This window comes from Antedon bifida, chromosome 6 (genome assembly GCF_963402885.1).
Source record: "Antedon bifida chromosome 6, ecAntBifi1.1, whole genome shotgun sequence".
NCBI lineage: Eukaryota > Metazoa > Echinodermata > Crinoidea > Comatulida > Antedonidae > Antedon > Antedon bifida.
In genome coordinates this window covers 15963271-15980549 of record NC_136231.1, presented here as the reverse complement: position 1 = coordinate 15980549, position 17279 = coordinate 15963271, and the positions used below count along the sequence as shown (strand labels likewise).

The 17279-nt window shown below is 32.9% G+C and overlaps 1 protein-coding gene across 3 annotated transcripts; it reads left to right on the top strand.

The window, feature by feature from the left end:
- Positions 1–84: 84 nt before the first annotated feature.
- Positions 85–15693, top strand: LOC144845368 (putative E3 ubiquitin-protein ligase HERC4). Of its 3 annotated transcripts, XR_013612545.1 has the most exons (22): positions 87–173; positions 1209–1531; positions 2077–2245; positions 2781–2857; positions 4973–5197; positions 5900–5991; positions 6292–6422; positions 6894–7134; positions 8046–8230; positions 8686–8791; positions 9400–9589; positions 9796–9944; positions 10434–10550; positions 10828–10920; positions 11216–11431; positions 11830–11925; positions 12496–12614; positions 12999–13196; positions 13715–13898; positions 14590–14692; positions 15201–15529; positions 15678–15693. XR_013612545.1 is itself a non-coding variant. In XM_078702646.1 (21 exons), exons 2-21 carry the CDS (start codon positions 1300–1302, stop codon positions 15407–15409), a joined length of 3132 nt encoding a protein of 1043 aa, XP_078558772.1. In that variant the 5' UTR covers positions 85–173; positions 1197–1299; the 3' UTR covers positions 15410–15664. The 3 variants fall into 3 exon arrangements, 2 of the variants coding, with proteins under 2 accessions (XP_078558772.1, XP_078558771.1); XM_078702646.1 differs by lacking the exon at positions 15678–15693 and having other exon boundaries at positions 85–173; positions 1197–1531; positions 15201–15664; XM_078702645.1 differs by lacking the exon at positions 15678–15693 and having other exon boundaries at positions 15201–15664.
- Positions 15694–17279: the final 1586 nt, after the last annotated feature.

The following is a 17279-nucleotide window of genomic DNA, read 5'->3' as shown; positions in this document are numbered from 1 at the left end:
TTTGCGTTTTTTTTAAGGGCAAAATAGATGGCGCTAGACTGGTTTAAGTCTCTCAAAAAGAATCGACAAAAACACAAACCTGATCACGGCCCCGTACCGTAGGCCTCTCTGGTTTGTTCTTTCTTCATAACATTTTAGCCTAGCTGCCAAGCAGAAAAATAACACAATCTGTGGTATGTCCATGAGTGGTTTTCAAACTTTTGTACTAAATGTGTTGTTATTCTTTAGGCATATTACGTCATTACACATAGAATTTGCTAAATATAGGTCTGTAGGCCTAGGCTAGGCCTAGGCTAGGCTAGGTAGGCCCTAGGCCTAGTAGGCTAGGCCTAGCTAGCTAGTTAGGAAGGGGGAGGTAGCCTAGGCCTACTATCTAGGCTAAGCCTAGACCCTTATTTAATTATAGTCCATAAACCGTAGAGGACTAGGCTATGCCATGCCTAGGAGAACCTCTAGTCTAGGGCTACCTTGTCATGTAACTAATTTTGATTGTCAAATGTCATCATTGTTTGTGCCCTCTCATCAGGTCTAGGCCTATCCCTAGGGCCTAGGTGAAAGATATCGGTAACATTAAAACAGTTGTTTGTTGCATTTTATTTTAATTGCCGGTATTTTGTATGGAGCACCGTTAGTGTTAGATATGTTTTTTATCATAATATCGGTTGCATTTGATATTGGTCGCGCTAATTGTGCTAGTTTTCGCCGTTTCTAGATTGAAAAGTGCGTGTATTTATAAGGGGAATCTCTTCATCAAAAACACCAACACTACCAACCTCAATATGATCATTTTACTGACAAATTAAAAAAAAGTGTAAATCTAATAATAAATCTATAATTGACCAAAATGTATATTGCGCCCCATACAAAATAGCGCAACCATTAGCGACATGCCATACAAATGCCGACAGTTGATTTTAGTGCGAAAATTAAATAAGACCGATTTCAAACGTGACCATCGTAAACCATCAGGTCCTCCAGCAGGGCGGTCTATAGAACTAGCCTTGTAGACATGTAGGCATATTATAGTATTAGAAGTAGGCTACATTATGTACTAGGATTAAGTCCTAATTACTAATTGTGAATTTATTGAATTTAATATTTTTTAATTTTTAACTAAACCATTTGCGTGATGAAAATTGTTCACCAAGAAGAAAAATGTATACAATAATAATTTGTAGTTCATATTTATGTTTCAGTTTTTCTTTCAGATTCAATTTATGCAACAGAGACTCTAAGCCAGTTTTGAATGACGTATGCCTACAGTTTTTCCACCAAGGGTTTTGAATCTCAACTGCCCTTATGAAAATCTACAGTTGGGGATCAAACAGGAATCATCAACTTGGCATAGGCCATCAGGAAGATGGAGACACTTTGAATCCTGTAGAGGTAACACATTTCCGGGATCGTGTCATCCGGCAAATTGCCTGTGGTCAATGGCACACACTGTTTGTACTGGAAGATGGTACTGTGTATAGCTGTGGAAGTAATGACCAAGGTCAGCTGGGATATGATAAGACTGGTGACATCCCAGGTTAGCATAGCATCATCTACAGATTTTATATACTTTTTTTGTATGTTTTATTAAGAGTCCTTAATGATCATTTCCTTCAAAGGATTAAATGAAAAATATAAAATGGATCTTTTTATTTGAGAAGAATTGGGACCTAGTTACGTCATGTTAATTCTTTGTGTGGATACAGGACATTTTGCTTGTAGTTTCTTGTGCTTTCTCACTTGATTCCTCAACAGAGTCTTTGCAGATCCACATAATGGCTGATGGCAATATGGTCTTAGGTCATAGGTCTTAGGTCATCAACCATTTACCAATAGATAGATAGGTATCGACCTAAAATGATTGATGAGTGTCATAAAAAACTACATTTCTACATATTTAAAAAAACATGTTAAAAAAACTTTCTTTCTAAAAAAAACTGCCGTTTTGTTAGTGTACAATGCTTTTGATTTCAATTTATCATTCCATAATAATAAGTTTGCCTATTTAAGTAACTAAAATTGTAATATTTAAGCAAATTTATTATTGATCTTTGTTAACAATGTATGCTTTGTTGTCTATAGAACAAATTAAGGCACTTGAAACTTTCTCGGTAATTCAAGCTAGTTGTGGAGAAGCGCACAATGTTGTTGTCAACGACAGAGGTCAACTTTTGAGTTGGGGTCGGAACAATGAGGGACAATGTGGTCAAGGGTCAATGGACTTTCAAATCAAGTCCAAAAGTAAACCAAGGTAATATTGATAATGATATTTTTTTAAAGAGTGTTTTCATCCAACTTATGTCTGAGAATGGATGGTATTATAAGTATTATTTTCAGATTATTATCACTAGTAGCCCTAGGTGAACCTTGGTGAAGAGAAATCAAAATATAACTTCCAACATCTAATGAACAGAAAAAAGTAACAGCTGTCTTATCAATTTTTTGATCTAATTAAATTTAAATTGCTCAATAATTGTGTTGATTGCTAAATATGGTCTAACGGTATGATACTCGCCCTGTAAGCGAGAGGTTGCAGGTACAAATAAAAAGTATGGAACTTTCGCTGATGAGCTATGCTCGACGCGATTATGAGTACATGTTCCGAATATGAGCACTGTTTCTATAACAGTATGACAGTATTATTCATATATAATTATAATATACATTTATTAAAAACTTGTAATTTATTGTTTTTGCTGTTATTTCTGTTATGGTCCTCAATAACTTGTCTGTCTCAGTATATAATATTATACTATATATAATTGTGTCTTGTCATTATTTTTTAGGGTCATTAAATCTTTATCCAATCACTTTGTCATTCAAGTGTCATGTGGTTCACATCATTCTATAGCTCTTACGAAAGGTAAGTGACAAAAATACTGTAGAATACCAGAAGTAACTAATGTCTCTTTAGTTCATTAGCTAGGGCTCATTAAGAAAATCATACATAAGAATATGATATTGAAAATGATAGCCATGAGGCCATTGCTGATTGTAATGTGTTCTTTTTCCTATACAAGATTATACATTTTGAATGCAAGTACTATTACCCCCAAGCAAACCTATTGTAATTGTAATATTTATTGCCATCCATATAAAAAATATAAAAAATGACAGATCAAACAATTTGCACAACATAAGTTACAAAATATGGAATAGCAGAGGATAACCCTTTAAGCTCGAAAGCTTGTTTCAGAAGGGGTCCTCAATTGAAGTTACATTTATTTTTAAATTATTCCTCCTAACTTTATTTATTAATAATTAATGTAAAACAGCATCTCCGGATCTGCATACAATTGATAGAAGGATGAAACTCTAACCTCAACATTACAATTGTAAATTGGCTTGGCTTCTTTTCAAGAAAGATTTTTTTTATAGATTAGTCAAAATTGTTTTCATCAATTCAATGCTCTTTTCTATTTTACATCTGCTATCAAACAATATAACTACTGTACACCTTTGTGCAGAACAAAACTCTTTCCAAGAAAGATTTTAAAAATTTCTCAATGGTTTTTTCTTTGATTCCATGCTCTCTTCTATTATTACAAGATAACTTTATTGTCAAATAGTTCTACGAAATATTTGAAATTGGTTTTTCCCATGGCAACTTAATATAAAAATAGAATAAAATCAGTAAAATGAGAACACAGAGTAAAATACACAGTACAGTAAAAATATACATATTAAAATGCACATATAGGAATTACAAAATTAAGTAAGGATATTACCTGCTGTTAGTTGTTCCCAGATGTTCGAAAATACAATTATTTGTGTTTGTCATTATATTTATTTATACATTTGTTATTAAACAATAGAACTACTGAACTACTTTTTACAGAACAAAACTCTTTCCAAGAAGGATTTTTTAGATTATCAATGGTTTTTTCTTCTATTCAATGGTTTCTTCTATTCTACATCTATTATCTAACATTATATAAACTATACTAATAATACTGTACTACTCTTTACAGAACAGAAGGATTTTTTTAATTAGTTGATGTTTGTTTGTTCTATTCAATGTTTCCTTTGATTCATGGCTTGCCTCTCATTATTTGGAGTCCATTTAATACTATTCAATGTTCTGTTGTATTATACATCTCTGATTATTTATTATATAAACTATACTACTACTACTCTTTACAAAACAGTTTCCTCTCTGTATGCTTTCAATAATTGTATTAATGCATACTAATTTTCAATGTCTTCCTGTCACTATGCCTACTTTTAATCATTTCCTTTGACTTTGATAGCTTCACATTAATGATGCATCATCACACTGTAATGTATAGCTAAATAAATGTAACATATTCTTGATTTAATATTTAAACTTAACTTAAATATAGCATAGATTCTCAATATTAAAATAGAATTAACCCAAAATTTGTTACCCTATTCTCTCCTAAACTCCACTAATCAATACTTGCACTGTTCGAGCTGGGACATCTTTTAATTTTGTTTTCAGCCATTGAGTTGTGTTGGAATGGCAATTTGTTTGCAAAAAATGTATTTTTTAATCATTTTCTTTCTCTCTGCCTGAATTGCCACATCACAATCAGGTCACAAAGACGTCATATCTCACTATTAGATGGTGCTCATCCACTGGTAGATTGGTTACAGATTACATATGTATTTTGAATATTAAAAGCTACCTTCTTCTGTCAACAAAATAAATAAATTACAAATTTGATGAAATACTATTGATTGAATTACTGTAGTATTAGTTTAGGTTTTTTAATTTAGACAGGGTAATGTCTTTAGTTAGTAATTGTTCATTATTTAGTTTTGATTTTGAACTTGAGGAATTGATAACAATTATTTTGTTTTAATGTATACAATGATTTCCAGTACATTTTAAAACTGTTTAACGATAATAATAATAATTTTAAGTATTGAAAACAGTGGCTTGCCTTTACATTTTTTTTTATTAATTGCCATTTGATTTTAGCTTTCTTACACATTGAATGTTTTTGTTTTACAGAGGGAAAGATATTTTCTTGGGGTTCTAACAAATATGGACAGCTAGGCCATGCTGGTTCACCACGGTTGTTATGTTCCAGTCCCATTGAGGTGCTATGCTTGAATGGTCTTGCGTTTAAGCAGATTGTTTGTGGAGGCTGGCATTCATTTGCCTTGACTGTCAGTGGTGCCGTATTTGGCTGGGGATACAACAACTTTGGACAGCTTGGTTTAAATGACAGAAAAGGTACTTTATTTTTAAGTTTTTTTTGTCCACCTTAAGTAGCCTATTTATTGACTTTTAGTATAAGTGTAGTGGAGCTGTAGCTTAGTGGTTGCCTTCCAATCCCAAGGTTCAATCCTGACTTAGTGCCAACTTATGACTATTTTTTCTTTTTGACTTAGTTTATAAGCATAATAGTTTATTGTTGCATATGAAGTTTGTAAAAAAAATTGCCATTCACCACTATATTCAAAAGATGGTTGTAATAACATCAAGATATCACTTCCTTCTCCTTTAGGAATTACTTCAAACCTTACTTTACCATCATTGTAATTGTTGCCACATTCTGATTTTGTCTTGGATATTATAGTATTTTCTATTGGAATTAATGTAGTGTTTGTCTGACATTTTAAAGATACTTTACATCATGGTATCTCTACTAAGGGCACTTATAAAATACTGGCTTGCAATAAGTGCACTTCTGTTTAAATTTAAAGGTCACTTTAATTAAACTGAGGTATTGTTTTTCATGTAAAAAAAAACAATACAGTCGTAAGATTTGATAACAGTAAACCCCAACTGCAAGCCCCAACATTAAACTTGATTAGCTCTGTCACAGAGAAAAGAGAAACACACTAGAATGCCAATATTTAACATCATAAATGTATTGTTGAAATACTGTTTATTGTTCAGCTCTATTGATTTTTATCACTCTTCTATTTTTAGATCATCTTGCTCCAACTCATCTGAAGAGTCTTCGATCACAACAAGTTAAATACATAGCTTGTGGGGAGAACCATTCAGTTATGTTGACTTCGGTAATGATTTAATTCCTATGGCCAATTTACACAGACGAGCGGTAACGGTAAGCGGAAAACCACATAGCTTGTTCCACATAGAATCTGTATCGATCCTGAGCTGAAGCCGCCTGTCCGCTCGACATTGTGTTTAAATAGTCATAAGGAATAACATAGATTCTATATTTTTATTACCGTTACCGCTCGTCTGTGTAAATTGGCCTTTACTGTCCCAAATAACAACCCTGTGTATATCTGCCATAGTTAAATCACTTAACTAAATTGAAGCAATTAGTATCTAAATTGTTTTTTTCCCAACAGAATGGAGGTGTTTTTACCTTTGGTGATGGCACTAATGGACAGCTTGGACACAATGTAAATACAGATGAAATCAACCCAAAGAAGGTTATAGAACTTATGGGGAGCACTGTTACACAAGTTGTATGTGGCAGGTTTGTATTCTATCACTCCAAAAGATAAAAATCCAGAAAATTTTCAGAACCAATCAAAAATATATCTTCACCGTGTGTGTTCAACATTCATTTGTGAATGTTATTAGTCTGTGCCGACAAATATAACACTGACAATTGTAGAAGGTCCCCTTTAATATTTTGTACAGTAGAACTGCTCTTTCTAATTCATTCTAATTAAGGGGACACTTTCTTGTGAAACCATAGTCAATAGATTGACTATGTAAACGAACGAGAGGGAATATATGTTTTAATAAGAGTAAGTATTTATTTTTTAAAACTACAAGCAACCCCTTTTCAATGTAAAAAACGCAGGGGACACCCCTATTAAAGGGGAACTTTCTTACAGTAAATCTTGAAAGTGTCCCCTTAATAACTGTAATACTTCATGATTATATGTTTTATAATACTAATAATATATAACACTCATGCTTTTACATTTTTCACCTATAGGAAGCATACCTTAGCGTTTGTATGTTCTTCAGGGAGAATATACTCTTTTGGTTCATCTGACAATGGTCAGCTAGGCCTAGGTTCATGGGCTTCACACAACAGCCCAATGACTGTCAAAGGCCAGTGGGTACCATTTGGACAAAGTCAGACCCCATTGGGTGTTGAAGAGGGAGAGGGCATGATCATAAGAAATATGTACAGTGGGGGTAATCAATGCTTTTGTGTTGCATCTCATCCTGAGGTACAGTAATTTTGATTTATTAAGCTCTGTCTATACTATCAAACTAGTTTGGCAAGGTAAGTTATTCTTCCTCGGTCACATTTGCTGCATTTGAATACACAGACTGAACACTGAACAACCATGCCGTCATAGTCAATTGACGTGACTATCTCAACCGAAATGTTTGGTCGAGTGGTAAAGGGTTTACTCTATGACACTGGAACCCTTGGTGCGAAGTCAATCAATAGCGTTTTTTAATAGTTGAGAGAGATTATTTAGAGGGTTAGGTTAAGTACATTTAGGAAGATAAACTCTTCCTCTTCTTCTGTCTAGGCAAATGTGACCGAGGAAGAAGAGATTACCGTTTGACAAGTGTGATGTGCTATGACATCATCATGTCCATATATGGGCACATCAAATTTGTTGTCACATAAAACATAAATTTTGATAGTGTAGACAGAGCCTTAGTTATTTTATTCAATTTAATGTTTTTCTACACAATGATCTGTGTAGAGTTAACACATATATTATAACCTTGATTTTAAGTTAATATGCATTCATTCATTCCACATTTATTCAGTTAAGAATAACTGAATAATAATAACTAGAAGCAAAAGCTTGTCTCATGATGGCACCTGCAATACACATGATACATGAAAAGAAAATGTAAAACAGCAAACAATAAAAAAAAATACAATATTAAGCATATGTAAAAAAGATTGATTGAATAACCTAATTTTGATGGGCTACCATTTCCATTTCAAGATGGCTGATATGTTGCATACAGGATACAGTCATAGTTGGTGTCATTAGAGATTGAATTTCTAGAGTTACAATTTATTTATAGTAACAGCATTATTATGCCTTTATTGATGGGACAAAGTTATATATTATATGTGCAACAAACTTATATAAATTTTGTTTTGTTGCAGGACAAATTAAAGCCAGTAGATCACCGCGAGTCTTCTCCTGAATGTATGGTTCATCGACTAGATGAAAAATTCATACACATCCTAGAGGAGCTTGGCCGTATGGAGCGTGTCCAGGACGACATCTATGGAATGATTAAGGAAACCTTCTCATCTCAAGGTTGTCTTAATAACTCATTTCTAACAGAGTAAGCAGGCATAACATAATTCAAGACAATTACTCTAGGTCTCACGCAGGTCAAAATATTCTTCTTCTGTCTGGACAAACTATTTATAAAAGATATATATATTTTAGCTAGTTTTATCACTCTACATCTGTTATTGTAAATTGTTGAGTGGCCATCCAAGCGTTTAAGACAGTGGAACCGTAATTACGTAGCCATCAAATTGGCAAGGATTCGAGGTAGAACGAGTCTCCTCGGATAAGGACTATAAACCGTAGGTCCAGTGTACACATCTAGCTCATGTGCATTTTAAAGAACCTAGTACATCTTTCGAGACGAGTAGGGAGTTACCCCGGGTGTACTAGTACATCACAGCCCTCTGGGACACCAGTCTTTGACTGACGAGGTCGCCCAGTATAAATAAAATATTTCAATCAACAGTTATGCTATTTTTGATTTGTATATTTGTTTGCATTAAGTGAGGATAGTCACTATTGTTGTGGTCGTCAGAATCATGGTGTTGATCTTGACAAAGCAAGAGAGCAACTACAAACATTAAGTGACAAGCATATCATACTTTCTCAAGTAAATCTTTTTTCTTCTTTTGTTATAGAATACTTTATAGAGTAAAAGAGTATAAATAACCCTTAAGCCTTGTCTACACTATCACATATGGACATATCACTACCATATTTGGGCAAATCACACTTCTTTTGTCAAACTAGTTTAAAAGTGTAGACAGACCTTTAGAAAAATGAAGAATGCACTTATCTGAATGTAAGCCCATACCTTGGGATTATAAGCCTAAAAATTTGCAGCTGTAATTCCTACGAAAGTGTGATATTTACAGCACACCCTTATTTAGCACATAACACTCTCTATGGGCTAAAGGAAAGAAACTCAGTTGTTAAGCCAATCCAGTCAATCACTAGATTTGAGTCAAGTGGCCGATTGATTAAAGCTGGAGCGCCACAAACTATAGCCATAAAATTGGCAAAGGTTCAATGCATCTTTAGGAAGAGAACTTACACATGTGTACTGATCCATCCCTCAACACGAGAGGGAAGACAGCAGTATTACTGTAGTATGTGTTCACACATGTTTGCAATTCAGCCCAGTTAATTTCCCCCTCCACCAAATATAAACCAATTTTTGTTCGCAGTATAATAATTATATGAAAACTTTTTTTGCAGATTGCTCAGGTAATACATACACAACTTTGTCCAACACTTTCAGTATCACCTCCCGATATAGAAGCACTTAGACTTTACTTATTGTTAATGGAATGTCCAACAATGCAATATCCAGATTTATACCTTGATTCTATTCTTAGCGTTGGTCACTCACTAATCAACTTATCTGGTGCTGGTGCCAAGGTTATTGGTAAGTTTACATTTTGTATTTCTTTTTACAGTCATTAATTACTTATTAAATCGATTTAAACAGAACTATAGTAAATAATAAAATAATATAAAAAATATAATAATTCAAATTGATAATTATCATTAAAATATGTTTATGGTTTATATAAATGGAAACAGTTTGATTAGATCTATGTATGTACTGGTTTAATTTTTATTTTTAATCAGATTCTTGGTGGTCGAAATTTCAGCCTCGTCATTTAAATCGCATTTTAACAATCTACAAGAAAGTAGTTGTATATCTACATCAGAATCCAAGTGATATGGTAGAGCAGAGTATAGAGATATCAATGAAAGTACTTGGAAAACTACACAAGGTAACCAAAAGCATACACAATTGACTATATTTAAACTTAATTGCAACAAATATATTTTAACTCCATCTACATACTGTACATCAAATACTGTCAGATTACCAAAGTTCATCAGCAACTTTTGGGTCTATTAGAACTTGTATTGGAGATCGCCTGGGAATATCTGGTGCTGTATAAAACTTGATATAATGATATGGCATACAGTAATGGTACTAGTATGTGATAGGCATGGGTTCGAGCCTGTCTTTGCTATATTGATTGTATCTTTTAGGCAATATGCTTTACTCTCATTGCCTCATCCTTCAGATAGGATGTTAAGCCATTGGTGCTGTGTTCATACAGTGCATGTTGATGAACTTGGTACTGACTGGTTTTCCAGAGATTTTGGAAGAATTCTTGGACTATTGGGACAAAATGAAAATACTGGTGTATAATTTTTAGGTAGTCCAGTCATATTCATGTTTACATTTGTTTAACCTTTTATTCCTATAGGTGAATGTTTCTATGGGAGAAATAGTTCCCTACTACTTATTTTACATTCCTGAAATTACCGAAGAAGACTTACTTCGTCGACACTACATCAATTGGCTTCGACAACAGTTAGATGAGGTAAGTGTAGATTTTGTGGTTATGTGCCTGTTCCTACTCATTGGCTCAAATTCACTGTGAAATATTTGTATTTGTTATCTGAGGCACCTTAAGGCTAAGGTGATTTCACCTTGCTGAGGTGCCTCTGTGTAAAATATTGAATACAAATTTTAAAAAAGTGGGAATTCATTTCTGAACTGTCAGGATGTTTGTCCAATAATCTGTGATAGTAACATATGTCCCAACAAATAATATTGTTTCTTTACTTTTTGTATTGTTTTTTAAATATATTTTACAGAACCAATTGTTCACTTATTGTAACTATCCATTCATATTCAATGGAAATGCCAAGACAATAATACTACATCTGGATGCCACACTTCAAATGCAGGTGATTATGAGTAAAAAGAAAGTAGAACAATCTAAACTCTTGCAAAAGGCACCGAAGGCTAATTAATTAATCTTCCTCTTTGCTCTGTGTGATTGAGCGAAAATAGTACCAGGTCCAACCAATAGGTTAATTTAACAACACCTACTTTTGATGACATTTGTGTTTTTATACTGTTAGTTCGGCCTAGGCTAAGAAATGGCTTGTGTGTTAGTTAAATTTATAGCTAGTTCAGGTGGTGGATAAAAAACATTGCTAATAATGTTATTTAATGATATTTAATTTTGTTTACTAACAGTTTGCATTGGAAAATGTACATAGACAAAATTTCCAAAGTTTGTTGCAACCCAGCATAGATCCAGTGAATCCATGTTTGGTGCTTTATATTCGACGCGATGCTATCGTACCCACCACGCTAGACCAGTTATCAAAGCAAGGCCAGGCAGACCTGAAGAAGCCTTTGAGGGTTGTATTCATGGGAGAGGAAGCTATGGATGCAGGAGGTGTCCGAAAGGTACAGTACATGTAATCTACACAACAAATGTGATGTGCCCATATATGGACACGATGATATCATGTTACTACCGTATTTGGGAACATCACACTTTTTTTCAAACTACTTTGATAGTGTAGACAGAGCTTAAGCACCAGCTAGCCAAGAACAGATCTCAAGAAACCTCTATGTTCAAATGTTTATAGGCGAGTGTGTGGGTAGTGGGAACAACCTTTTATCCATATATAAACAAGCAGTAAATCTACTTCTAAACTACTTTTCACTTGTTTCTAGTCTTGATTTAAGGTTGATAACAAGTACTTTTTTGTCTGTTAGAAAACCTACAATTGTAAACTAAAATAAAACTTAAATTAAAGGGCTAATATTAATCTGTTTTTTTCCTTTGTATCTTTATGTAGGAGTTCTTCCTCTTAATTTTTAAAGAGATTCTTGATCCAAAGTATGGAATGTTCAAATATTACGACAATAATAGAACAATATGGTTTAACTCAAAGGTTAGTCAACAAACATTATATGTCATTATTGTTATATTGCATCATGCTCTTATCAATACAACATCATATGCTATAAATAAACATAATGAAATCCATGACTCAACAGAACAATGTACATTAACATATTTTCATTTTATTATTATGTATATTTCAAAACAATTTTATCTAAATTGTTAGATTGAAGGGTAACAGTTGCAAACTGTTTGATTAAACCTCAAAAGAAGCCCATCTCAAAACGAAGCCCTCCTCTGTGGAATTGTCAGGGAATGTCTAAAATATTGTAGTAGCAATTCACAACATTTACAACATTCATTGCAGTTTGCAAAAGTATTCTTGAAAAGAAGCCCATCTTAAAAAGAAGCCTACCTAAAAAATTAAGAAGCTTTTTTTCAAGGTTTTATGGTATTTTAGTACATGTAAAAATGTGACATTGAGGTGTACTTACTGAAGCCAATAGTGCATTCAAAATTTCCAATTACAATAGTTGGCAAGTTAATATATACTATTGTTTATAGCTTCATTAACCAATGTGTCAATTATTTATTAATTTTGGTTTTTTTTTGTCATCAGTCGTTTGAAGATGGTTTGATGTTTCATTTAGTAGGAATTCTTGGTGGACTTGCAATTTATAATCATACAATTATCGATCTTCCATTCACCTTAGCTCTTTACAAGAAACTTCTTCAGAGGTTAGTGGTTTTATCACTTTATATTTAAATTTGATTAAAAATTGACAGTATTAGCTATTCTATTTTCCTTAAATGTAGTGCCTATTGAAACTATTGACAATGTAAAGTGGGTGATGTGGGGGTGGGAATGGAGGCAGTGGTTTGTAGAAGTTGGCCTTAATATGATTAAGTTATATATTTTTATATATTGGTCTTTTATTGCAATATTCATCATATAATGTAAAGTAGCCGAAAGGCTAAAACTACAATATTTACATAAATAATAGGGCATTATAAAAAATAATTTTGTTTTAGAGATGTCATCATACACAGGTTGTTGGTAGTTTCTACAACTCAATTATATTGTGAAATGTTTAATAAGCACATTTGCAAATTGTTTTTTAGACCAGTTAATCTTGATGACCTAAAACAGCTAGACCCAACGATAGCCTCCAACCTACAGGAGTTGCTTGATTATGAGAATCCTGATCTACAGGATGTATTTGAAGTTGATTTTCAAATATCTGAAGAAGTGTTTGGAGAGGTGCAGACTGTTGAGCTGATGCCTGGAGGCAAAGATGTCACTGTGACTCAAGATAACAAGTAAGTTATCAGACAACTTGTTGACATTAGTTGACTTTATTAAATTGAATAGACCTGTGTACTGCAGAAGCTAAGTAGTAGTAAATTAAACTTTAGTATCTTTAATTAGTTAGTAGTACTATTATTGGGACACCTTCAAAACCCAGCAAAGTGGCCCCTAAATAGAAGTTGGCCGTAGTGTTTCCAAAAACGGCGGGAAGGAAAATGGGGTGATGGGGGTGGGGAAGGGCGTCAGGAGTATACCTACTGTATAACATTTAAGACAAGACATTTCTACCCATTCCTACATTACAACTTGGATGAATAAGTTTTGTCATGTTTAATGTGCTCTCTGTGGCCACCAGACCATGTCTGAAATACAGTAAAATTTGTACATAAGTTAATTTAAGAAAAAACATTTATCAAAATGTTTTCCAAATGTTCCTATTAATAACTGTCTTTCCAAGCTGTGTAATACAACTTAACTAAATATTAACCACCACAGCCAAATAAAATGTATGCATATTTTAAAATTCCAGACATGATTATGTAGATCGATACATTGAGTATGTTTTCAACGCGTCTGTGTCTGACCAGTACAGTGCATTTGCAGATGGATTTCTGCAGGTTTGTGGTGGAGCAGTATTACAATTATTCCATCCGCAAGAACTTATGGCAATGGTCATAGGAAATGAGAACTATGATTGGGAAGAGTTGGAACGTGTAAGTAAATACTGGTTAACATGTGATTATAAAGTTTCTTAATTATACCAAATGCATTCCATAGATACATGATTCCATCAATTGTTAATTCATTGAATAAAATGTGAAGTTAATGGTTTATAGTATTCATTAAGTAAAATTTGTTGTTCAATGCACCAAATGCATTCCATACTTGATTCCATCCATTGTTTATTCATTGAATAAAATGTGAAGTTAATGGTTTATAGTATTCATTAAGTAAAATTTGTTGTTCAATGCACCAAATGCATTCCATACTTGATTCCATCCATTGTTTATTCATTGAATAAAATGTGAAGTTAATGGTTTATAGTATTCATTAAGTAAAATTTGTTGTTCAATGCACCAAATGCATTCCATACTTGATTCCATCCATTGTTTATTCATTGAATAAAATGTGAAGTTAATGGTTTATAGTATTCATTAAGTAAAATTTGTTGTTCAATGCACCAAATGCATTCCATACTTGATTCCATCCATTGTTTATTCATTGAATACAATGTGAAGTTTAATGCATTAATTGCATTCCAAGATACTTACTTGATTCCAGGTCATTAGTGGTTTATTCATTGAGTAAAATTTGTTTAATGCACCAAATGTATTCGATAGGTACTTGATACCTCAGTGGGGTTTATTCATCAATGCATTTCAATCTTTGTTATTTTTTTTCCAGATTGTTGAGTACAAGTCTGTTTATTATAAGGATCATGAAACAATTAAATATTTCTGGGAAGTTTTCCATGAACTTACTATTGAACAGAAGAAAAAATTCTTAGGTATGCATTATAGATTTAAAATAAATAAATAATTGAAATTAACTTACCCAATGTTTTGTTAAATGCAAAATAGAATCATATGTTTTTTTTGCTGATTTAGTAAACAGAGGACTAATGCAGACATCATAAGTCTACCATTCTTAGTACCCAGCTATTGTACTACCATTAGCACTACGACACAAGTACCAAAACTAGACCAAAAAAAAGACAAAAATCATAATGACAATTAAGGCAACATTGTTGTTTACATAACGTCTAACCATGTTTTTTTATTTTAATATACAGGTACTAGATGATGAGTAGAATGTTTTGTTTTAATTATTCCCATATACCCTGCTATGCTGATTCCAGAGATAAATAGAGCCCTCTGTCCTATAGTTTTTTGTAGCCCTAGCACCCCCCACCCTACTTTTTTTTCCCATGATTTCATTTTCCAACCATTGCCAATTGTCCAGAACTATTACTTGCAGTAATATATATGTATGTAATCATTTATATTTTGTTTTAGTATTTCTCACAGGCAGTGATCGGATCCCAGTGCAAGGAATGTCTCATTTGAAAATGATTATCCAACCAGTTTTTGGAAATACAGATTTATTACCAGCGGCTCATACCTGCTTTAACCTCTTGGACTTGCCAGTTTATGAAACCAAAGATAAAACGAGAGACAAGCTCTTAGCAGCCATAGAGAATGCACAAGGATTTGGACTAGTATAATAGTATACAGCATCACACCATACTGGTTTTAAAATATCATAGAGGTAATGCTTGATTCTTTCTGCTGATCATATGAACTCAATTAAACCAGTCAATTGCAATGAGTGGTCAGTGTTGGTCAGTGTTGGTCTTGCTATTCAGCTACAGGAACACAATTTAAGAGCTTGATCATGGAATTGGCAATTGGAACCAATCATAAGTTGGCAGTTTGGTTTTTCAATTAAACCAGTCAATTGCAATGAGTTGTCAGTGTTGGTCAGTGTTGGTCTTGCTATTCAGCTACAAGAACATAATTTAAGAGCTTGATCATGGAATTGGCAATTGGAACCAATCATAAGTTGGCAGTTTGGTTTTTCAATTAAACCAGTCAATTGTAATGAGTGGTCAGTGTTGGTCAGTAATGGTCTTGATTCAGCTACAAGAACATAATTTAAGAGCTTGATCATGGAATTGGCAATTGGAACCAATCATAAGTTGGCAGTTTGGTTTTTCAATTAAACCAGTCAATTGTAATGAGTGGTCAGTGTTGGTCAGTGTTGGTCTTGCTACCCAGCTACAAGAACACAATTTAAGAGCTTGATCATGGAATTGGCAATTGGAACCAATCATAAGTTGGCAGTTTGGTTTTTCAATTAAACCATATCAATTGCAATGAGTGGTCAGTGTTGGTCAGTAATGGTCTTGATTCAGCTACAAGAACATAATTTAAGAGCTTGATCATGGAATTTTGAAGAGATTGGCAATTGGAACCAATCATTTGTTGGAAGTCTGGTTGTTTTGTTTGTTGTTAAATTTCAAGAATTGAATATTTAATATTATGTTTACTATTGGCATGTGTAACAATGAATTATATGTTAATTATAACCTGCTGCTCTTTGTAACACTATTTTTATTTAAATTTCTAATATTGGTATATGTATCATTTAAATACGGTGCTATTAACACACAAACCGAAAGTTCCATTAATCTACCTAATAAAGTACAAAAAGTGTAGTTTAACATTAAGATTAAATTTGTTGACAATAATTATGTCAGCAGGAACAATGACATAATTCATTTCGAAATATTTAATCTAACATGATTAGGTATGCATTTCATTGTTTGAAGTATGTCGGGTGATCCACGAATGGCTGATATTAAATAAATATCCGTAAAAATAAATAGATATCAAAAAGTAGTTCATAATTTAATTTTAGATGTCAAAACGGAAGACCGCCTGCCCCTACACTTTCATAGTAACACACATGTGCTCTGAAAATCAACTTTTTTAGAAATACCTACTTTAAAAATATCTTTTTTTTAGAGTAGGTATTTCTAAAAAAGTCTTGTAGTTGAGTTGTGTAACATTCACTATTTAGACTTGTGTTAATAATAATTCCTATGGGATTGCTATTTCTATTTTCTACAATTTTAAAAATGTATGAATAATCAGAAAAGTAAACAAATGTTTTATTGTTTTTTATTATATACTAATTAGAAGCAGAGATAAGAAGTAATTTCATATACAGTATAAAGTTTTTTTTTTATTGCATTTGTACAAAGTTTTTAAGTTGATGAAGTAACATCACAAAAGTCAATTTATGTCCCCTATTTTGCAATCAACTGTCCCAAATCTGTAAACCCTGAAAATCAGAATTGTCTTGTTGTCAGAAGCTCCAAATTTAAACCTTGATCACACACTGTTCAAATTAACTGCATCGCCAGCTAAATTGATCAAGAAATGTCCAGTTACCGCTCTTCTGTGTAAATTGGCCTTTATTTGTGTAATATGAATTTTAGGAACAACAAAAACATTGAATTAGCAGTATCTGTACTACAAACATTAAACAAAAGTAACAGCCTTCAAAGATTTATTTTATACTATGTTTTA